The sequence below is a fragment of the Leguminivora glycinivorella genome, chromosome 27 (genome assembly GCF_023078275.1).
Source record: "Leguminivora glycinivorella isolate SPB_JAAS2020 chromosome 27, LegGlyc_1.1, whole genome shotgun sequence".
NCBI lineage: Eukaryota > Metazoa > Arthropoda > Insecta > Lepidoptera > Tortricidae > Leguminivora > Leguminivora glycinivorella.
In genome coordinates this window covers 6907046-6930899 of record NC_062997.1, presented here as the reverse complement: position 1 = coordinate 6930899, position 23854 = coordinate 6907046, and the positions used below count along the sequence as shown (strand labels likewise).

Here is a 23854-nt window from a genome sequence, read left to right as displayed (position 1 = left end):
GGCTGAAACGTATCGAACGTATTGTTAAAGGGGAAAACACCAGACATCATCAAATACAGGTTTTAATACATAACACTTAGAAAACAGAGCGTAGCTTGGGACAATTCATAGCACGACGCGGTAATGGCGGACGATCCTCTGACAGCTCCACCCGCGCCAACTAGTGACGCGACACCGACCGTAGGGCTTGACATAGCAAGCACCACAATCGGTTATTAGCTCGGCCTCCCTGATGAGAATTCTTCGCCCACGAAGACCAGCAGCAGCACCACAGAACTCCTGCACCTTCTGCGCCTTCCAAGTCGTTCCATCAGACTTGTGTCGCAGCCGATTGGAGCTCAGCATATCCGATAGCTTCTAAGACAAACGAAAACGATACCAATTGGCATCTCTCACTTCGAAAGTAATCTCCTAATGTTGAGGCCACATCAGAGTTACGATTTTATTACTGTTGGCCCTTTAAATACTACAGTGTGGTATTTTTTTTTCAACTGATGCGCTATTATCCACTGCCATGTGTTTGGCCTAAAAGGAAAACATCATGTAGGCGAATATCGCACTCACAGCCAACAACTTTTAAGGAAGGATCATAGACATTTAAAACAACTTCCTATTAAATCAAATATCAAAGTCTAAAGGATAACATCACGACGTTAGACTAATGGCGGCTGTCTTAAGGAAAACATCATGTAGATAATACTCTGCTTTTAGAGTAAGCTTCATGTAGACAACTATTATTATTTCATCAAGAAACATAATTAAAACAAAAACAACCAGCAAAAGAACTTGTGCTCTTTAAGTTGCTATACAAACAGTTTTGTACAACAATCTCTTTAAAGTTATTAAGATCACGGGCTCTTTAAGAATTTGTATCATAAGCTCTTTAAGCTGATAACTCACATCTCTTTAAACTAAATTATATTTATGGGAGCTCTTTAAGCATTGGTATAATAGCTCTTTAAGCTAATTTAAATATATGGGGCTCTTTAAGCATTAGTATCATAAGCTCTTTAAGCTGATACCTCATATCTCTTTAAATTAAATTATATTTATGGGGCTCTTTAGGCATTGGTATCATAGCTCTTTAAGCTGATACTTAACATGGGCTCTAAGATAATTTTATTTATTGGGCTCACTAAGAAATATTCGTATCATGGCTCGTTAAGCATTGGTGTCATAGCTCGCTAAGCTGACACTCCTCACAGGTTTGTTAATCATTCGTATCATGGCTCCCTAAGCTGATACGTCTTACAGGCTCGCTAAGCATTGGTGTCATAGCTCGCTAAGCTGACACTCCTCACAGGTTTGTTAATCATTCGTATCATGGCTCGCTAAGCTGATACGTCTTACAGGCTCGCTAAGCATTGGTGTCATAGCTCGCTAAGCTGACACTCCTCACAGGTTTGTTAATCATTCGTATCATGGCTCCCTAAGCTGATACGTCTTACAGGCTCGCTAAGCATTGGTGTCATAGCTCGCTAAGCTGACACTCCTCACAGGTTTGTTAATCATTCGTATCATGGCTCGCTAAGCTGATACGTCTTACAGGCTCGCTAAGCATTGGTGTCATAGCTCGCTAAGCTGACACTCCTCACAGGTTTGTTAATCATTCGTATCATGGCTCGCTAAGCTGATACATCTTACAGGCTCGCTAAGCATTGGTGTCATAGCTCGCTAAGCTGACACTCCTCACAGGTTTGTTAATCATTTGTATCATGGCTCGCTAAGCTGATACGTCTAGGCTCGCTAAGCGTTTATCCTCACGGGCTCGTGGTACGTGCAGACTCACACTGCCTCGCAGGCGAGCAGACTCACACCGCCTCGTAGGCGAGCAGACTTGCACCGCCTCGTAGGCGAGCAGACTTGCACCGCCTCGCAGGCGTGCAGATTCACACCGCCTCGTAGGCGAGCAGACTCACACCGCCTCGTAGGCGAGCAGACTCGCACCGCCGCATAGGCGAGCAGACTTGCACCGCCTCGCAGGCGTGCAGACTCGCACCGCCGCATAGGCGAGCAGACTGGCACCGCCTCGTAGGCGAGCAGACTCGCACCGCCGCATAGGCGAGCAGACTTGCACCGCCTCGCAGGCGTGCAGACTCGCACCGCCGCATAGGCGAGCAGACTGGCACCGCCTCATAGGCGAGCAGACTGGCACCGCCTCGTAGGCGAGCAGACTCACACCGCCGCATAGGCGAGCAGACTGGCACCGCATCGCAGGCGTGCAGACTCGCACCGCCGCATAGGCGAGCAGACTGGCACCGCCGCTCAGGCGTGCAGACTCGCATCGCCGCATAGGCGAGCAGACTCCTGCCAGTATATTCTGTAACCACAATTCTTAGGCAATAACTGTGTTCGCCATAACATTCTATGTTTAGATTAGTCGCACGAATTTAGGTAAGGTACAACCCTTACTATTTTTTTTTTTTTTAATGTAATTTATCTGTCTCTTTAGAATTAATTATATATATGAATTTCGAGGAGAGAGACCTGTGCTCATCTATGAAGCATTTTATAGGGGTAATAATGATGACAGCTTCGAACAGACTGATACCTATGCAACCCGATGAACGACCATGAGATAGGTACTCAAATTCAGATACTCTATCAAGAATATTGATATCTTTTTTTTTTTAAACATGTGCTCACAGTGTTGACTTTAGGTATTCCAACATGGTTTAGCTATACCAAGATATCAATTGTTCTATTAAAATCACTTCCATTTCAAGACATGTAATTGTTCTATGCAAATTGATACATCAATATTTTATTGTGTATTTATCTTTTTACCAGTTAGTAGTACATTCGTTGCACTTGTCCCATGACATTGACAATTTTATACTTCAAATTATTCAAACAAAGAACTTTAGTTAAAAATACTCAACTTGTGTCAGTCTTTGATGCTGTATCATCAAACTTGGCAACCATTAACATTTTACCTTCAGTTGCTTCTCATCAAATATTTACTTCACAGCCAATAATTCCTTGCACCATACAGTTTGGTGACAACTCCCATCATGCAGCTGGAGCAATGTGAAGCCATTTTGAATTCTAACAACATATAACATTTCACATAAATTAGATACAAATATAATTTGTCAAAATTAAATAAGTAACATTATTTCCCTTCACTCATTAACTTGATTCTCTCATGAACGCTTGAAGCTGAACTTAGATGTATCATCTAACCTGGGGCAATGTGATTATAGATAACCCAATAATTTTCATCACTAATCAAGACTTTGCTCTCATACAAAAAGGAAATAATAATTTTCCATCACATCATATGACCAACAATTAAGGTTTAGATGTTCTGCAAAAATCATAACATAATCATGTGCCCTGTCTATTTTATTCATTCATATTACTGCCTGATATAGCACTGTCAACATTAACAGTTGGTACCTGACTCAAAGATGACAAAAGTGAGGATAAGTCAACTCACACACTCTTTTATATCCGTATGCCACATTCTAGCAAAACAGTATAATAAATCAATGACATGAGTGACATGATCTTGTTAACAATACATATCACCTCAATCCTTCTACTTGGACATCACAGGCCCTTGGTGGTCATGCTAGCCTGTTCTATTTTATTTCTAAAACATTGACACATTAGCTCTATTTTAGTTATTCAGTGTCCATGTCCACTCATATCTCTTGGGAAGTCCAAGAGGCTCATATAATAATTTGTATGTGAGTTTTATATTTGATCAGTAATAAATTGACATTATTTTAACCATGAACTACTATTTATTACTTCAAATTACATATGTGAATATCAATCACATAAAAGTGAAACCTCATATGATATAATTTGACCTTACCATGTTCAATTTTGTCCCGCTTACTATATTTTATGTACCTCCATTTACACACAACAATATTACACATATTTGTGCAATCGTTTTGCAGGAACTAAGCTTCTATTATGGGTGTGCAGATTGGCAGACACCCATCCCTCTTGTTCATCTCTCTGGTAAATAATAACCTCAGAATAACATGTTTATTCTGTGAACATACAATTGAAGCAACAACTTTTTCTGAAATTACATTTATTACCAACATGCCTGCATAATTAATAATGCCACACTTCACACAACACTCAATTTTGTGAAAAGAGAAACATGCTGTTCAATAACCCATGACAGCAATGCCGGTAATGCATAAATAGGTATTTAAGATTCCATTATATTATTAATTGCAATAATAACATCCAAGGAGTAATATTCACACACCACACAGGTAGTTCTCAACTAATTACCTTCATTCAGTGCTTAAAATATTTTTAGCGACAATAATAGGTACTCAATATTAAATCACCAAACTCTCATAATGGTAATCCAGTAAAAACCATTAGGTATAGACAAAGTGTTCTAATAAAGCTCAATAATAAATCAAAAACCTTAACTGATAAAATATCATAAGCATTTCCAATGCAACTACAGAACTTTCTGCGCTGGTTACCGATGAATGGATTTTATATGATTAGGATCCAGGGCAATTATTATGGTGCCTGACTATGATGTTATTGTAGTCATCTAGCTGCCATAGTTGGCATTCATAGTCCATATTATTATTACTGTTCTTTGAATATTTTGAAGAGTAGACTAAGAGTCAATGGCAATAAAATTATTAATGACATCAGTCCATGTCAATAAAGATAAGAATTAAGACTGCTGCTTATGCGCAATAGGTAAAAACTCTTCTTTAACAAGTGTATAACATAACATTTCACAAGTTGTCCTTGATTCAAGATCTCATACAGTAACATTCAGTTCTTGAACTTGTCACAACATATATAAATTATAACTTACGTGACTTGAACATAGTTCCAATAATTGAAACGACACGATAAAGCTTACCATAGGTACTCTGTAATTCTACCACCTTTTTGTATTGTATCCAAGTCGTATAACGACATGGCCTTCAATCACGTACTGGATCATCAGTAACTTACTTAACCTTTTCTTCTCGAAAATATGCCTTACCAAGGCTTTACCGATTATCTGTTTTCAGTATTCAATGATGAATGGTGCCAGAAGTATAGTAAATTCACAAGAACCGGCGTTACTTTCGTGAACAATAATGAGTAGGCAAATACGGCTTTTACGCCAATTACAATATATCGCACGTGTAGTTCACGGATCTCACTTCTGACCTGTTAAAAGGGGAAAACACCAGACATCATCAAATACAGGTTTTAATACATAACACTTAGAAAACAGAGCGTAGCTTGGGACAATTCATAGCACGACGCGGTAATGGCGGACGATCCTCTGACAGCTCCACCCGCGCCAACTAGTGACGCGACACCGACCGTAGGGCTTGACATAGCAAGCACCACAATCGGTTATTAGTATGAATTTGAAAAAATCGCCGTTTTACAATTGGTCTACATAGCAAATCTTGCGAAATGGACATGAATGCTGTTGAAATATTCATGGTGAATGTAGAAATATACAATAAATATAGGCTCAAAAAATATTTTCGGTAACTTCGATATTTTGGTTTATTTCAACATTTTACTATTCTTTGTCAACTTAATTTTGGGCCACCCTGTATTAACCCCCGACGCAAAAACGAAGGGGTGTTATAAGTTTGACGTGTCTGTCTGTGTGTTTGTCTGTGGCATCGTAGCTCCCGAACGGATGAACCGATTTAGATTTAGTTTTTTTTGTCTGAAAGCTGTGTTAGTCGGGAGTGTTCTTAGCCATGTTCATGAAAATCGGTCTACTATGTCGCGGTCGGGGGTTTTTTCAAAATTTTAATTTTTGTTGGCGTTGGTTTTAGGGACCCCAGTAATCCCAGTATATGTCCTGTTTGATTTGTGTTTACAAAAAAAAATCTGTTCTTTTTTTCAACCTAGCGTTTTTCCGGCTTAGCGCCAGGGTAGCGGACTCTGATAATTTACGCTATTTGACGCTAGATGTCACTACACTCGCATTTACTGATGTATGGAGTTAAAACTCTTTCCTTATTTCTTCCTCTATGATTCTATACAAATCGTACAAATCCTAACAAAAATATGCTCAGATACTAGCCTCGTGTACTTAACCGTCTCAGTTCTGACAAATTGGCATGAAATTGGCCGATGTGGAACGAATGTGTTTACCGACGGTGATTCAGATTGATTTGCCAACTGCACGATCACTGACAGGTTGCAGTCCGATTGCAGTCCCTCGGTACCGGCCGTTTAAGTTCGGTTTATACCTGTACTAGCTTTTGACAAACTTCGAGTCCCGAATTTTAGGCAGTGGGTGGTTAGAAAGAGACAAAAAGTAGCCTATGTCACTTTCCATCCCTTCAACAATCTCCACTTAAAAAATCACGTCAATTCGTCAACAAACAGACACACAACAGGAATTATTTTGTCATGCATGTGACGTCATTAAGTTGATGTTTGACGTTTATAACTTACGCTGTTTCTGCTCGATGTAACAATAAAAAGGGATTTTCGCATTAGAATAACAGTTTTTTTTTAAATAAAAAAATACGTATCTTTTAATATTGAATTCTTTCAGACCAAACAATAAAAAGTATTATTCAAAAATATGAAATGTTTTCAATTGTGTTGGGGGCGATAAGCGAAAAATCTGTCACACTTTTAATGTTTTTTATGCTGTCTGTCTATTATAGATACCTGGTCCCGCAATGAGAACCGTTTTATTCGATTTCGCGAGTCGACAACTACACACTGAAACATGCTCTATTAATTAAGCACATCAATCGAATACTATAATGAAATGAAAATTACATGCAAGTTCTCTCAACGTGTATATGGGTCCTTATTCTATGACTTTTTAAACAGAATACTAAACATCACTTCTCTTTGTCCACAGGGAGACGGAGCAGGCCCTGGTGGCGGTTCGAATCCCGATCAAGGGCATGACTTGCCAGTCCTGCGTTCGGAACATTGAGGGCACTATCCGTGGACTGCGGGGCGTCGAGTATGCTAAGGTGAGCTTTAAATAACTACGGTCTACTGGAAAGACCGATGGTCTACTCGAAAGACCAAAGGTCTACTCAAAAGACCAAAGGTCTACTCGAAAGACGAAACGTCTACTCGGAAGAACAAAGGTCTACTCGAAAGACCAAAGGTCTACTCGAAAGACCATAGGGCTTTTTTATACCACGTCGGTGGCAAGCAGGTATACGATCCTCCTGATGGAAAGCGGTCACCGTAACCTATGGACGCCTGCAACTCAAGCGGTGTCACATGGTGCAACTGCAGAGTTACATCAACGAAGACGTGCATTGTATGCCTTGTATGAGGAACGGCGGTTTAATACGAGTGATGAATTTAAAGAACATGTCAAACAATTTTCGAAACAGTTTAAATTAGATTGTCATACCGCTAAACGTAATTATTTAAGCAAGAAAATTAAAAGTAGTTCCGATATAATTAAAGCAACGTGGAAAGTAATTAACGTGGAGACTGGTCGATCAAAGCAAAGAACAAATGAACTGAAATTAAAAATTGATGGCAAAATTGTAGATTCCAATTTAGAAGTAGCAACAGAATTTGAAAAGTTCTTCACTGATATACCAGTTTCCACAACTAGGCACTTAAATTCATCACCTGCATCTGCCGTTACATTGTTAGAAGATAATGTCACAGAATGTAGTAGAGACCTTGTATTTGAACATGTTAGTACCTCAGATATAATTAAGGCATTTCAATCAATTAATGTTAAAAAAACTTGTGACCTTTGGGGAGTCTCTGTCCATGGTGTTAAATCTTTAATAGAAATTGTAGCGCCTGACTTGGTAGTTATCTTTAATAACAGTGTTGATTGTGGTGAGTTTCCTGATCTTATGAAACACAGTAAAGTCATTCCATTATTTAAATCTGGTAGCACATCCGACCCCACTAATTTTAGACCGATATCAGTGTTACCGACATTCAGCAAAATTTTTGAAAAGTTAGTGTTATTTCAGCTATTGCAACATTTTAACATCAATAATCTAATGCACAATAAACAATTTGGTTTTACACGGGGTCGCTCAACAACCGACGCTGGTGTTGAGCTAATCAAACAGATTTTCGATGCCTGGGAGGAGTCACAGGATGCCTTGGGTATCTTCTGTGATTTATCTAAGGCTTTCGATTGCGTCTGTCATGAAACACTGATCAGGAAATTGCACTACTATGGAGTGAGAGGATCGGCACTGAATTTAGTCAAATCTTACTTACACGATAGAATACAAAGGGTCGACGTGAATGGACAGCGCTCACCGGGGTCACTAGTCTCTATGGGTGTACCGCAGGGATCAATATTGGGGCCTTTCCTGTTCCTTATCTACATTAATGACCTGCCATATCTTGTAAAGACCCACCATGATATAGTATTGTTTGCAGATGATACTTCCCTTATTTTCAAAGTCAAACGTCAGCAACAAACTTGTGAAAATGTAAACAATGCTATTTCCGAAGTAGTTAATTGGTTTAGTGTTAATAACTTATTGTTAAATGAGAAAAAGACTAAATGTATTAAGTTTGTAACGAGTAATGCTAAAAATGAACAAGCAAGTGTCGTTGTGAAGGATGAGGAATTGGAACTGGTAGATAGTACAGTTTTTCTTGGCATAACTTTAGATTCTAAACTTCAGTGGGGTCCCCATATTGCTACCCTCTCGAATAGACTGAGCTCTGCAGCATTTGCAGTGAGCAAGATCCGTCAGTTAACAGACGTGGAAACAGCTCGATTAGTTTATTTTAGTTACTTTCACAGCATTATGTCATATGGTATTTTACTATGGGGCAGTGCTTCAGAGATAAATACCATATTTGTTCTGCAGAAGAGGGCTATTCGAGCAATATACAAAATGAACCATAGAGACTCACTTAGAGATAAGTTTAAGGACATTAATATAATGACAGTGCATTGTCAATATATTTATGAGAATATTATGTATGTACATAAAAACATTTGTAAATTTAAGAAAAACTGTGATGTACATAATATAAACACTAGAAATAAGCATAAGCTTGCAGTGCCCTTCACTCGGCTCCATAAAATTAAAAAATCATTCATGGGTAATTGTGTAAGATTTTATAACAAACTTCCTAATGCCATCACTGAACTGTCTTTTAATCGATTTAAACATTATGTAAAGCGTATACTGATCTCTAAAGCCTACTATAGCACACAAGACTACATGAATGATGAAACACTGTGGGATACAAGTATTGCTGAAAACCATTAATTATATAGCTTATTAATGATGATATTGATAATTCAATGTATTTTTACACAATTTTTTTGACATTTAGAATTTATTCTAGAAGTTTTTATACTAGTATTTTTTTATACAATTTAGATTGATATCATTTTATTAAATCAATGTAGTTTTAAAACAATATTGTTTATTGCACCAATAAATTGCTCTGATATTTAGAATAAGATGAATATTGTACACTGTTGACAATTTAAAAGTGCTTATTGTAAGCCTATTTGAATAAAGAATATTTTGATTGATTGATTGATTGATCATGCGCGTTGCCGACCCATTAGAAACTTGTACGCTCCTTTTTTGAAGAACCCCATACTGTAGTTCATCGGGAATACCTCGGCAGGGAGCTCATTCCACAGCCGGGGGAGGAAATTCCTCTGAAACCGCGCGGTACGCGACCATTTAGGTTGCAAGGCGTGTGGATGAGCGCCCTGTCGATGGCGAGTGGTACTCAAGGGCTACTCGGAAGATCAAAAGAAGTCAATGCGAAGCTGCGAAGTACAGGTAAGACATAGTGAGTCGTTTGATCGTCTCAAAAGACAAAGGTCTATTATATTACCGGAGTCCGCGAGTCTACTGGTAAGACACTTGTGACACAATCTACTGTTTCGTAAGCGTATCGTAGATATATCGTCTCTCGTCAGCTCATCTGTAGTGGCCGGATAGAGCCCGATTGAGCATTTCTTTTTTTTTTGCCAATATTTTTTTTTTTATTGTTTTAGGGAATTTTAGGTCAATTGTACTCAGAATCACGAGTCACGAGTACTTTCAATCTCACTGGGAGACAAAAAGTGTCCCAGAATTTCCATACATTTTTTTTACTTTCCTCTTTTGTTACCCCATACAACATGTACGGAAAATGGTAACAAAATAAGAAAAAATCGTATGGGACAATTTTTTTTTACTACTAGGATTGAAAAGGCTAGTAATTCTGAGTAGAAATAGCATTTTTTTTTTTCAAAAATATCACAATTAATAAAAGTGGCAAAAAAAAAAGAAATGCTCGACCTGCGTTTCGAACGCCACGTGCCTGTGGCCTATTTCAGAATAGTGACAATTGTCGCCCAACTGTGATACTCCGCCGTTCATTCCTGTTCATGCGTGTTCAACAAGGAATTATTGGCGCTGAGTAACAATTCCTCTTCAGGCCTTAGTCCTATTTGGGGTCGGCTGTCCTAGTCCTAAGTCTCCAGAGTGGTCTTTTCTAGATCGTCTCTGTGTTCGTGTTGGAATTCTTTAGGTCTTTCTACAGACATCCATATAGTTCGAGATCCCCCGCGAAGTCTTGCACGGGAAGCATATCAGGCCGTCCCTATCGCACTTACAAATAGTGCGATAGGGACGGCCTGCTATTTTATCGTCTATCGCGCGACCATGCTTCCCGTGTTGGTTTCGATTCCAGTTCCAGCAGGTTTCGGGTCATGTGGTTGACGGGCCTCCTCATGACATGGCCGTACCAGCGAAGTCGTGTTTCATCCAGCTTGTCAGGTATTGGCCTTATTTTAAAGCTGCCACGGATATACCGGTTTAGGTACCCTGTCTAGTAGTGTGACCCCTGATGACCACCTCAGCATCTTCATTTCAGCAACGTGCAGCTTGTCGGTCTGTTGCTTTTTCAAGGGCCAGCATTCGTATGTCATCGCTGCAGTAACAGTGTTACTTATCAACCCAGAAATAGGCACAGTATTGTCAGTGTCAACTTTACTGTCAATGTCACTGTGGTGAAGTAGCGAGCGGGTGTTAGTAAAAAGATAATATTACATTTCTATTATAACTTGCTAATCAATTGATGTTAACCCACGCAAAAAGTGAAACTGATTACGCGGTGGGCGGCAATCGATATTAATTAGAATATTATAACATTACTATATCGCGGATGTCCGCAAAGCAAAACTAATTTAATAAAACTCGAGTTTAATCGGATGTTAGGTACTAACACTAGTACATTACATCAGAGGCCAGGAAAATGAGGATTTCCGGCCAAGTGGGTATATACAGGGTATATCTCATCTCAAACATACAATGAAATAAAAAAAAAATGCTCTAAAGGACAATATTTTATAAAAAAAAGTTACTTTGCAGGCCTAGGCCTGAAAAATAATATGAAATCCCTTTACAGTCCTCTCGAGTTGTTGCGCCCAAAAAGCGATACTTCCCAGCCCATTTTAAGGAACGTAAAGACAATATTTCATTGCATGTTTGAGAAAAAATAATTTATTCGATCTAATAGTCCACAAGGGCACTTTTCCACGAGACTAACGGCCCAGCCACGACATTGGTCTAAGCGCGACAGCGGTGAACGGCAGCTATACGTGCGAATGAAAAGTCCCATATCTGTGTCTCGCTCCAATGTATGGTCGCCGCTCATCGCTGTCGCGCTTAGACCAATGTCGTGGCTGAGCCGTAAATGACTTAAGAATACATTTAAAAGTGGAAAACGTATGCCTTGGGCACATCTCGGAGTTCTCGGACACTGGCGATGAAATATATGAAAGAGGCGCGTTCCTAGCACACATTCAAAGCTCGTGTAGGTGAACGCATACCAAGCTTCTATGAGTTTAGATATGACAGGTCGACAGTTCGCGTTTTTGACAGGTGGTAACTGTGAGGTAACCGAGAGGGGGTGGGCGGAACTTTTAGCGGGGATCGGGAGTGGCCATAACGTACGATAGTACTCTTTATTATACTGTGCCTTGGGTGAGACTTGAACTCACGGCCCCAACCCAACCAACTTGGGTGTCTGTCACCCAAGGCAGACATTTTCCACTTTTAAATTTATTCTAAGCCTAGTGGCATCGAATGCAGACGTTTCTGCCAATCAGAAGTTAAAATTAACTTTTACATTATAAAAAAAATATATATAAATGTTACAGGTGGAGCTATCAGAGAACGCGGGTTACTTCCGTTATGTGCCGCGAGAGTGCAGCGCGGAGGCGATCCGCGAGCGAATAGAAGACATGGGCTTCGACACGCAAGACACCGCGCAGGACGAGACTAGGTAAGATAGTACTAGGTACTCGAAATAGCTTGGTCTACTGGAAAGACCGTTGGTCTACTGGAAAGACCGTTGGTCTACTGGAAAGACCTTATGTTACCTCCGTTCTGCGCTGTGAAAATACTGTGTGGAGGCGATCCGCGAGCGAATAGAAGACATGGGCTTCGACACGCAAGACACCGCGCAGGACGAGACTAGGTAAGATAGTACTAGGTACTCGAAATAGCTTGGTCTACTGGAAAGACCGTTGGTCTACTGGAAATACCGTTGGTCTACTGGAAAGACCGTTGGTCTACTGGAAAGACCTTACGTTACTTCCGTTCTGCGCTGCGAAAATACTGTGTGGAGGCGATCCGCGAGCGAATAGAAGACATGGGCTTCGACACGCAAGACACCGCGCAGGACGAGACTAGGTAAGATAGTACTACTCGAAATAGCTTGGTCTACTGGAAAGACCGTCGGTCTACTGGAAATACCGTTGGTCTACTGGAAATACCTTCTTATATTCTGCGCTGCGAAAATACAGTGTGGAGACTCCACCTATCCGCGAGCGAATGTTTTGGGTTTCGATACACAAGACTGCGCTCAAAATACTATTGTCTACCATAGAGGAATAAGTAAGGAAAGAGTTGTAACTCCATACATCAGTTAATTCAAGTTATTTGTAGTGACATCTAGCGTCAACCACGCGTCAATCACGCGTCAAATAGCAAAAGACCTATATTTAGATCTCAATCATTTTGTATTTGAATTCAACAAAGCATAATTGCATATCCTTCCATTCTCACATTGGTGTTACGTAACTGTAGTTTTCTCTTTCCAGAAATCTCCTACCGAAAGAAATCCTAACAGATCTGCTGATCGACATGTCAGCTGCCGAGGAAAGCGATGTCCTCATCATGGTTGGCGGCATGACATGCCAGTCTTGTGTCAACACTATAGAAGGTACCTCCATTCTTCTTACTGCCTTGTAATCTGCTTGAAACAGAACGAGCCTAGGTAAGATATGCTCTGGTCTACTCGAAATACTTTGGTCTACTGAAGAGACCTTTGGTCTACTAGAAAGACCGTTGGTCTACTTAAAAACCGTAGCTGACTTAGTCTCTTAACTTCCATACCTTACTCCTGCCCTCTTCAGAAATATCAGGCCTTTCATAATCTCGAAATATGACAGATAGTTTTATGGTCCTTCTTAAATCTGATTTAATGGCTACTACAATCCTCTTTATCATATCAACGTTTTATTGCCTACTGCTGAGCATAAGGGCCTCCTTTCTAGTACGCCACTTGTCTGGGCCTTAGCTAGTCTCATCGACTAGGCTAGGCCCTGGGGCCGATATTTGAATCTTGGTCGTTCGATTTTGTGAAATTCGTTCAATAATATCTCCACTACTACCGATTTAAATTCTACTAACAGAATCGAAAACGAGTGGTCATTACCTCTAGTTTTAAAATTACTAGCCGTCCTTTTTCAAAAATAGCATTACGTCGTTTTCCACAGACTTTCGAAGGGTGAATTCGTGCGCTCGAAATTCAAAAATCGATCCCCAGCACTCGTAATTATCATAATCATAATCAAATTTATTCGTAATAAACTTAAAAACTACACATTATGCAAAAAGTATACTGACTATAACTACAAATCTACAAAGGTATGAGCATAATGCCGACCCGGAGGTCAGAGCTGATCTTCCGACGAGACCGTTTGTGAGACTACGAACAGCCGTGTCGTATGGCCCTACTGTAAGTTGAACGCATCCTTACTGAAGGCGCCATTTTGTCTACTGTCTATGCTATACATTGACATTTGCATCACTTACAATAAGGCTATGCCGCACAGCACAATAATAATGAATTAATTACATTTCACTGCTATGGCCTAAAAAAAAATTAAATAAATAAATATTATAGGACATTCTTACACAGATTTACTGAGTCCCACGGTAAGCTCAAGAAGGCTTGTGTTGTGGGTACTCAGACAACGATATATGTAATATACGAATACTTACATACATAAAAAACATCCATGACTCAGGAACAAATAATCACACAAATAAATGTCCTTTCCGGGATTCAAAATGAATGGATTGATGTAAAATATTCCTTTTTCAGGTGCTCTAAAAGAAACCCCAGGCGTAATCCACGCAACAGTAGACCTCGCGTCCGGCACAGCCAGAGTCAGAGCTACCAGGTCTGCTCTCACGCCGCAACAGATCGCAGATATCATCTACGAACTAGGCTTCGACACGTCCATCAAGAGTGTGGATGGAGTGGAAACCAGTGGTGATAGTGGTAAGAATGCTTCTTGTCTATTAAATATAGCTTTGGTCTACTATAAAATCATTAGTCTACTCAAGAGACACTTGGTCTACTCGAAAGACCATTGGTCTACTGGAAAGACCATTGGTCTACTAAAAACCACAGCCAGAGTCCGAGCCAGTAGGTCGATTCTGACGCCGCAACAGATCGCAGATATCATTTACGAACTCGGCTTCGACACGTCCATCAAGAGTGTGGATGGAGTGGAAACCAGTGATGACAGTGGTAAGAATTGTTTATATCTATATTGATTTAAACTAACACGATCTTCACTCATATTATTAAATTAAAACGGGACTTAATCGCTTTTGTTTATATCTGTTAAATATATCGTTGGTCTATTATAAAATCATTAGTCTACTCAAAAGAACATTAGTACTCGAAAGACCATTGGTCTACTGAAAAGAGACTTAATGTATGGGATGGTATAATCTTCTTTTATTTAATTTTATGCTATAACTGAGTATTTCTTTGCAGAACCGAATTCACAAGGCAAAGCCAACCAAGAAGCTTCAGGTGACGGCGTGCTAGTCAGACCTTCGCCGGCTAAGAATAAAACACAAACTAATGTAAGTCTGTTGACAAGATCATAGAGGAATAAATAAGGGAAGAGGTGTTATTTGTAGTGACATCTAGCGTCAACCACGCGTCAATCACGCGTCAAATAGCGTAAATTATCAGTACCGCTACTTGTAAATAGATGTCGCGACGAACAAAAAGTCTAATGCTCAACAATTTTTAGCTAATATTACAATAGTATTAATCGGGATACCCCCATTTGCCAGAATTTCATTTGCCATAATTTTATTTGCCACCCTATTCAACAATCATAAAATTGTTTCTCATAACATCTTATGCCATAATCATTGTTTACTATATTAATCAAGTGCCAGAAACTTTGTTTTCCATAAAGTCAGTTTCCATAATGTCACTTGTCAGAATCATCGAAATCAGTAATTACCACATTCCATACCATCATTTGTCATCCAAATTAGCGACCAGAAAAGTCAATTTCCATAATGTGATTTGGCAGAATCATCGAAATGCGTAATTATCACAGAGACGACACTACTAGAAGTATTAGAGAATGATACTGCTATCAGAAAGTAGGTTAGGTTAGGTTAGAACTGTGACCCCCCGGGAAAATGAAACTGCTTGAAAAGTAGGTTAGGTTAGAACTGCGACTCCCTGGAAAATGAAACTGCTATCAGAAAGTAGGTTAGGTTAGGTTAGAACTGTGACCCCTCGGAAAATGAAAATGCTATCAGAAAGTAGGTTAGGTTAGAACTGCGACCCCCTGGAAAATGAAACTGCTATCAGAAAGTAGGTTAGGTTAGGTTAGAACTGTGACCCCCTGGAAAATGAAACTGCTATCAGAAAGTAGGTTAGGTAATAATATGGGCAACAATTAATATGGCAAGAATTGCTTATGGCGTTTGAATATTATATTAAACCATATTATTCCACTTAATAATATGGCTAACAAATAGTATGGCATTGTATGATTATGGAAGGTAATTTTCGGGTAAACAACCAGTATGTCATACAATTTTTATGGTAAACAAATCATTCGGGCAAATGAAATTCAGGCAAGTTAGATTCGGGCATATGAATATTATGTTAAATGACTGTCGGGCAAACAATAGACAACCGTATTAATCAGTACTCTGTTTTCAATGCTTGTAATATTAGTTGTAAACTGTTTTAATATTACATTTTTGGCAGACGCGACACTGTTGACGCCTAATGTCGAGTAGTGATACTGATAATTTACGCTAGTTGACGCGTGATTGACGCTAGATGTCACTACAAATAACTCGAATTTACTAAAGTATGGAGTTACAATTCTTTTATTACCAGAGATCGGATTTTTGTGCGTCATCTCATACTAAAAGTCATTAAAATGACGTAAGTCACTAAGAATGTCGCAAATCCGTCCGATCTCTGTTCATTACTTATTCCTTTATGTTCGATGCGTAGGTTAAATTGGTATATGGGTGAATCAACTTTTTCTTGTAGGGGGCAAATTAAGGAAAGGGCATGATAACACCAGAAAAATGCATGTTTGCACAGTTTAAGTAGCATATTTTTGCATAAAACCAGCGTGACTCAGGAGACAGTAACCATGGCAATAACAGGCAAGAAAAAGTTGATTCACCCATATAAATAAATAAATAAATAAATATTATAGGACATTCTTACACAGATTGACTGAGGCCCACGGTAAGCTCAAGAAGGCTTGTGTTGTGGGTACTCAGACAACGATATATATAATACATAAATACTCATATACATAGAAAACATCCATGACTCAGGAACAAATATCTGTGCTCATCACACAAATAAATGCCCTTACCGGGATTCGAACCCGGGACCGCGGCGTAGCAGGCAGGGTCACTAGGTCACTACCGACTGCGCCAGACCGGTCGTCATAATACTCACTTTGTCGGTCGTCATAATACTCACAATTGAGAGTCAATTCGCTCAAAGGTTTACTGGAAGAGATCCCTTATAGGGATAAGTTCGCATTTGTAGACCATAACTATACTGTATTTCTATGTCCTAACTTGTCTTATGTACAATAAAGTGTTTACATACATACATACATACATAACATTATACTCCACTCTAATAGTAAACCTGAATTTATTGAAAAATTATTGTTTTCAGGGCAAAGTACCAACAGAACCGGAGTTAACGCGATGTACGCTAGAAGTTAAAGGCATGACCTGTGCGTCCTGCGTAGCAGCTATTGAGAAACACTGTTCAAAGTTATATGGTAAGCGTTTGGTATATAAATAAACACCTGTCTTATTGAAATATCGCTAGCTCCTACAAAAATACCCTTAGTCTACTAAAAGACTATTGGTCTACTGAAAATACCAATGGTCTCTTTAGATCAAAGGTGTTAGCGCTAGTTCCTATACAAAAAAATACCCTTGGTCTACTGAAAATACTAATGGTCTACTGAAAAGATAATGGTCTACTGGAAAGACCAGAGCAATCGTGTTTTAGTAGACTGAGGGTGTTAATGTTAGTTCCTACACAAAAATACCCTTGGTCTACTATAAGACAATTGGTCTACTGGAAAACCATTGGTCTACTGAAAAGACCAGACCAATGATGTTATAGTAGACTAATGGTCTTATAGTACTATGTACTACTTTACTGCTTTAAGACCATTTTAAGACACAATAGTCTACAAAAGAGACCATTGGTCTACTAAAAAGACTATCGGTCTACTGAAAATACCAATGGTCTCTTTAGTAGACCAATGGTCTTATCGTAGACCATGTGTGTACATACAGGATGTGTTTTGATAGTGGGTCAGTAAGGGCAGCTATGAGATCCCGTGGTCCTACGAGAAAAACACGCTGAGATGAGGCCATTTCGTGGCACTTCATTACTTTCTGTATTGTTGTTATTATGTGTTCTTTGTCTTGTCTGTGTTCACGAATAAATGTTTATTCTATTCTATTCTATTCTAAAATGGTCTAAGGAATTGGAAGTGGAAGTGGAATTCCTTGCCGGCGGCTATATTTCCGAGCTCATATAACCCGGCAACCTTCAAATCAAGAGTGAACAGGCATCTTCTGGGCGAGCTCACTCCATCGTAGGCCACGTCTTTGCCTTTGGCTAGTCTGTGGCCAAGAGTAAGCCCATTTATAATATATAAAACCGGCCAAGAGCGTGTCGGGCCACGCTCAGTGTAGGGTTCCGTAGTTTTCCGTATTTTTCTCAAAAACTACTGAACCTATCAAGTTCGAAACAATTTTCCTGGAAAGTAAAGACTTTCCAGGAAAATTGTTTCGAACTTGATAGGTAGAACTTTATAAAGATAAAGTTCTACTTTTGTGATTTTTTTCATATTTTTTAAACATATGGTTCAAAAGTTAGAGGGGGGAGGGACGCACTTTTTTTTCCTTTAGGAGCGATTATTTCCGAAAATATTAATATTATCAAAAAACGATCTTAATAAACCCTTATTCATTTTTAAATACCTATCCAACAATATATCACATGTTGGGGTTGGAATGAAAAAAAATATCAGCCCCCACTTTACATGTAGGGGGGGGGCAACCTAATAAAATTTTTTTTTCCATTTTTTATTTTTGCACTTTGTTGGCGTGATTGATATACATATCGGTACCAAATTTCAGCTTTCTAGTGCTAACGGTTACTGAGATTATCCGCGGACGGACGGACGGACGGACGGACGGACGGACGGACGGACGGACGGACGGACGGACGGACGGACAGACAGACAGACAGACATGGCGAAACTATAAGGGTTCCTAGTTGACTACGGAACCCTAAAAAGGAGACCTTCCCTCGATTTCAAATTAATGATAAATGGCATTAGAGGGCACCCTTGCTTTTAACTACGACTTTTAAAAACGTGATTTTCTGGTGTTTCTCAGGTGTGGACTCCATTCTAATAGCCCTCCTGGCAGCCAAGGCGGAGGTCAGCTACGCCCCCAGGAAGATCTCTGCGACGGACATCGCAAACAGTATAACTGAACTCGGCTTCCCTTCTGAAGTCATCAGCGTGGACGACGGCACCGGGCTCAAGGAGATACAACTCACGGTATGACTGCTCTATGTACTAGGTGTTTCTCAGGTGACGGCAACATCTTAAGTAAGGTGAGTAAGGCTGCCAGAGCTCAACGAGGGTGCGGAGGACTTACGGAAATAATTACTACATATGACTATTTGACTTGTATGTATCAGAGATGGGCATTAATTGATTGAATTTTTAATCGATAAAAAATTTTTTCGACCTAATATACGATTGAAATTGATTTAATTAGTATCTTAAACGATTGATCTAAAATTCTAAAATTAATCGAGAAAATAAAATTCGAATAATCAATCGATTGATGAAATTAATCGCTGGAAATTATTTGACGATTAATTTAATCGCGATTAACGTTAATCGAACTGATTATTCGTCGTTTTCAATCTATTCAAACTTTTTAATCATGTAATTTTAATCGTTAGTCGATTTTTTGTTGCCCAACTCTGGTATGTATACCAGGTGTCCAGGTGTGGACTCCATTCTAATAGCCCTCCTGGCTGCCAAGGCGGAGGTCAGTTATGCCCCCAGGAAGATCTCTGCGACGGATATCGCAAATAGTATAACTGAACTCGGCTTTCCTTCTGAAGTCATCAGCGTGGACGACGGTACCGGGCTCAAGGAGATACAACTCACGGTATGACCACTCTTAGGCCCGTCTGCACGGCGTGAGAAATCGCCTGCGATTGTTGAATGATATTTTGGATCATGTTGCAAAACTATAAGTTATTGCTTCTCCAATACACCGTTTCATTGGAATTTGTTGGAGATAATCCTGTTTGGTTTTAAATAATTGAGTGTAAGGTACAGCGGGACAAATCTCGACTGGGGGGGGGGGGGGGGGCAAATGTAACTGGTCCATTTTTTCCATGTTTTACAATGTTTGCATTATTAAATAGAGTGTCCATCGGTTATATATGGTAGGCGTGTTCAGTGGATACATGTAGAACTCAACATCATAGTGTAATAGTGGAAAAAATTCGAGATTTGCCCCACTGTACCTTAATTGGTTAATTTTACTTTACACGCTGGCTCTGTGGATTAAAGGAGAGGTCTATATTGGTATGTTTCACGATTCTCATATAACTTACACGCAATTATACTGTTCAGGTTGCCTTACTTGCTTTACCTTAAAAAATATTAACTTTGATTGTCTGAATTTTTTGTTTCAATTAAAAATGTTATACTCATACAATCACAAATGTATTCGTTCAATCATAAATATAATCGTTCAATCATAATTGTTTCCTTTAATTAAAATTTATTCGTTCAATCGTAAATGTAATCAATTAATCATTTAATCGTATCGTACTTAGTCATTCAATCACAAATGTATTCGACAGATACGCGGCATGACGTGTGCGTCGTGCGTCAACAAAATAGAGAAGACTGTACTTAAACTGACCGGCGTGGCGTCCTGTTCCGTGGCTCTCACTACTAGCAAGTAAGTTCATTTATAGTCTTACCCCCGTATTCGTAAAAGAGTTACCGAACTCATTAGTTAAAAGGTGTTTTGTGCTTTTCTTACAAATACATACTCGTAAGTCAACATGACAGAACTTTCTAATGAATAAGGGTTGAATAAGGGTAAAAAAATTGAAAAGAAAAGAAATAATCAAGAAATTTCATAGAGGCAACGGTAGTAGTGTCCGTTGAAATAAGTACCTATTGAACTTAAGAACGCGAGACTACGCTACAATATTGCCTTTTTTTCGAAATGTATTGCTAAAAAGCGTACGGTTCACTGGGGATTTCATTAAATTCTTTGGATTTGGAGTCAGTTAAGTATGCTAAAACATAAACATAATTATTAAAAACAAATCAAGTATTGCATATTTACATTACATCGAACAAATACTTAAAATTAGCGATGGTTTACGTTTGCCCGATCTAGGATAGGTACCCTGTGTTTCAGGCGAGATAGCGATAGTAGCGAGTTCGAAATCGTTTTCGAATGAATAACCGGTGCGTTATTTCGTTACGGACGTTATTGACGGCACATGTCAAAACAAATAACATTAGGAAGTGGTAAAGGCTGTCACACACGTGTTCAGTATTTTTTTTAATAACTCAATAACCGTAAAACTTAAATCGCTAATTTCTTAGAGATATTAACTGTATTTGACCTAAAGAACCTTCCCTTAAAGTTAACGGAGTTCAATAAAAACAGGGTGTATATGCAGGTAGGATTAATTATGTAATGTAGCTTACTGTAATGTTTTCAATAAAATTTAAACATTAATTGAATCGACGTTCTTTTACAGAGGAAAGGTAAAATACGACGCAGAGGTTATAGGCCCCCGGACGATATGCGAGGCGATCAACAACCTAGGTTTCGAGGCGACCGTGGCTAATCCGAACAGCAAGGGCGCTTCCAACTATTTAGAACACAAGTAAGTTTAGATTATGACTGGAAAATCAATCGATCACTCATTCCATTATTGTTTTATTCGTTCACTAGCTTTTGCTCGCAGCTTTGCTCGCGTTAGATTCGATAATCACGGAACGCTCTATACAAACTTCCACCCCCATTTTAGGGAAGTGCCGGGTTAGAAAGAGACTAAAAGTAGCCTATGTCACTCTCCATCGCTCCGTATTGCCGTGGAAGGCGGACAAACAAACAAACACACACTTTTTCCCATTTATCTTAGTTTGGATTACAGAGACCGTAGACAAATGTACAATTGATTGAAAATTCGAAATCACGTTTTTTTTTGAAACTCCAATGCTATCGCTTTTAATCTTAGAAACCTTGATATTAGACTGTAAACCTTGATATTAGACTGTAAACGTATTCGTCAATTGATATCTTTCAAAAAACATTTCGTAGTGCAATCCTTAATGCTTAAAATAAGTTGTAAAATTATTTGTATCTTACGACCATTTCTTCCTACGATTCATTTTGATTGAAATATTGAAATCAATTAATCAATCAACATATTTCAATCAATTATTGATTTATTGACTGAAATATGTAAATAATGTGCAATTGTGCACTTGTCGTTATATTGTGCACTTGTCGTTATAAAGGTAGTCTTATCTTAGCTACCCTAAGGTTGTCTGGAAGAGATCGCTTTTTAGCGATAAGTCCGCCTGTTTTTACCTAATTGTACTCTCACTCAATATTCTGTATAATTTTACATGTAAAATGGTGCAACAAAGAATATTTACTAACTTACTTGTTTGAGTGACCTAGTGGTATGGAGGCGTTAACCGCCTAAGACCTGGGTACGATTCCCGGCTCTGTAGCCGGTTTTTCTTTACTGTATGATATCTATTTTAGTTAACAACTTAAGCCGAGTTTTTTTTTTCAGGGAAGAAATAAAAAAATGGCGGAACGCGTTCCTAATATCCCTCCTGTTCGGTGGGCCTTGTATGGTGGCCATGGCCTATTTTATGGCCAATATGGGCCACCACCATGACCCGAGGGAGATGTGCTGTGTACTGCCTGGCCTGAGCTTAGAAAATCTCATTATGTTCCTATTGGCTACTCCCGTTCAGGTAATTACTTATTTAATCGTTTATTCATGAATACATTTATACTATTCATTAAATCATTGTCTTTAATCAGTCTCATTTATCCATAGTTTTTATGAATTCACGTAATCATTTCATATTATTATTTTATTCGATTGATAAGTTGGTCGTTGTTATTCATTCCTTAGTTTATATTCGTTTTAGAAAATCTTATTATGCTCCTACTCGCCACTGTGCAGGCGTTCATTCGTTCATCTGATTTCTTATTCATTAATACTCATTCTCATTCGAACATATTTATTCGTATCCATTCTTTAACTTATTCATTCACTTTTGTACATTTTTCGTCCTTAGATTCTTACATAATTTATTTTTAATCATTAAATCAATCATTCAATCATTCAATGTTTATTTTCATTCAACCATTCTGTTATTTTTATTTTATTAATAAACGAGGTTTATTCTTTGAATGATTTTATGCACTATTCTGATAATGTAAATGTATGAATTTAAATTAATTTTGGAATGCTATTTTAATGCCATTATTTAAGGTTTTCTTTTTGTAATTTCATTTAACTTTTCTTATTAATTGCGATTGCGTATTATTATTATTTATTAAATGTAATTATGGTTAGTTAAATGTGTTTATAATGTATTTATATTGAACTCTGAATTGCGTGTGATTATGTACAATCTTTATATTTTAGATTTAAGTTAATTTGCATGCCATATTTGTTTTGGCTAAGCATGTGATACAATTTAATTAGTAATTACTTTAAACATCTGTATGCAATTACCAAGTTTAAGCAAACAAATATTTTCTCTTTCTCTTTATTTTAGTAATTTGTTAATTTTTGACCCCCGACGCAAAAACGACGGGGTGTTATAAGTTTGACGTGTCTGTCTGTCTGTCTGTGTGTCTGTCGGTGGCATCGTAGCTTCCGAACGAATAAACTGTTTTGGATTTCTTTTTTTTTGTTTGAAGCTGATTTAGTCGGAAGTGTTCTTAGCCATGTTTGATGAAAATCGGTCCACTATGTCGAGGTTTTTTTCAATTTTTTTTTGTACGTTTGTTTCAGTTCATCGGCGGCTGGCATTTCTACAAGCAAGCTTACAAGGCGTTAAGCCACGGCACTTCCAACATGGACGTACTCATCTCTATGACCACCACTATAAGGTACACTTTTTTATACCACGTCGGTGGCAAACAGGCGGTACGGTCGATAGAAACCGGTCACCGTCAATCTATGG

The 23854-nt window shown here is 38.7% G+C and overlaps 2 protein-coding genes across 14 annotated transcripts in view; one reads left to right on the top strand and one right to left on the bottom strand.

Annotated features, from left to right (window-relative positions):
• The window catches only part of LOC125240252 (copper-transporting ATPase 1), a 109009-nt gene that overhangs the window by 56761 nt on the left and 28394 nt on the right, over nt 1–23854 (top strand). For 8 of the 9 annotated variants that reach the window (XM_048148092.1, XM_048148091.1, XM_048148088.1 and 5 more), the window contains 11 exons: nt 6842–6959; nt 12110–12234; nt 13055–13176; nt 14344–14523; nt 15028–15119; nt 17221–17329; nt 18972–19138; nt 20470–20570; nt 21391–21519; nt 22441–22627; nt 23683–23780. In XM_048148092.1, the coding sequence (XP_048004049.1) occupies nt 6842–6959; nt 12110–12234; nt 13055–13176; nt 14344–14523; nt 15028–15119; nt 17221–17329; nt 18972–19138; nt 20470–20570; nt 21391–21519; nt 22441–22627; nt 23683–23780 (1428 nt within the window). Of the gene's footprint in view, nt 1–6841; nt 6960–12109; nt 12235–12581; nt 12645–13054; nt 13177–14343; nt 14524–15027; nt 15120–17220; nt 17330–18971; nt 19139–20469; nt 20571–21390; nt 21520–22440; nt 22628–23682; nt 23781–23854 lie in introns of those variants that run through there. The other variant, XM_048148096.1, reaches the window with a different exon arrangement.
• LOC125240254 lies at nt 20–3969 on the bottom strand. 5 transcript variants are annotated; one of them, XM_048148097.1, is made up of 3 exons: nt 3827–3969; nt 1920–3048; nt 20–357 (listed from the first exon to the last, which is right to left on the bottom strand). In XM_048148097.1, exons 2-3 carry the CDS (start codon nt 2283–2285, stop codon nt 106–108), a joined length of 618 nt encoding a protein of 205 aa, XP_048004054.1. In that variant the 5' UTR covers nt 2286–3048; nt 3827–3969; the 3' UTR covers nt 20–105. The 5 variants fall into 5 exon arrangements, 3 of the variants coding, with proteins under 3 accessions (XP_048004054.1, XP_048004055.1, XP_048004056.1); XR_007178597.1 differs by lacking the exon at nt 3827–3969 and having other exon boundaries at nt 1790–3820; XR_007178596.1 differs by lacking the exon at nt 3827–3969 and having other exon boundaries at nt 20–354; nt 1790–3820.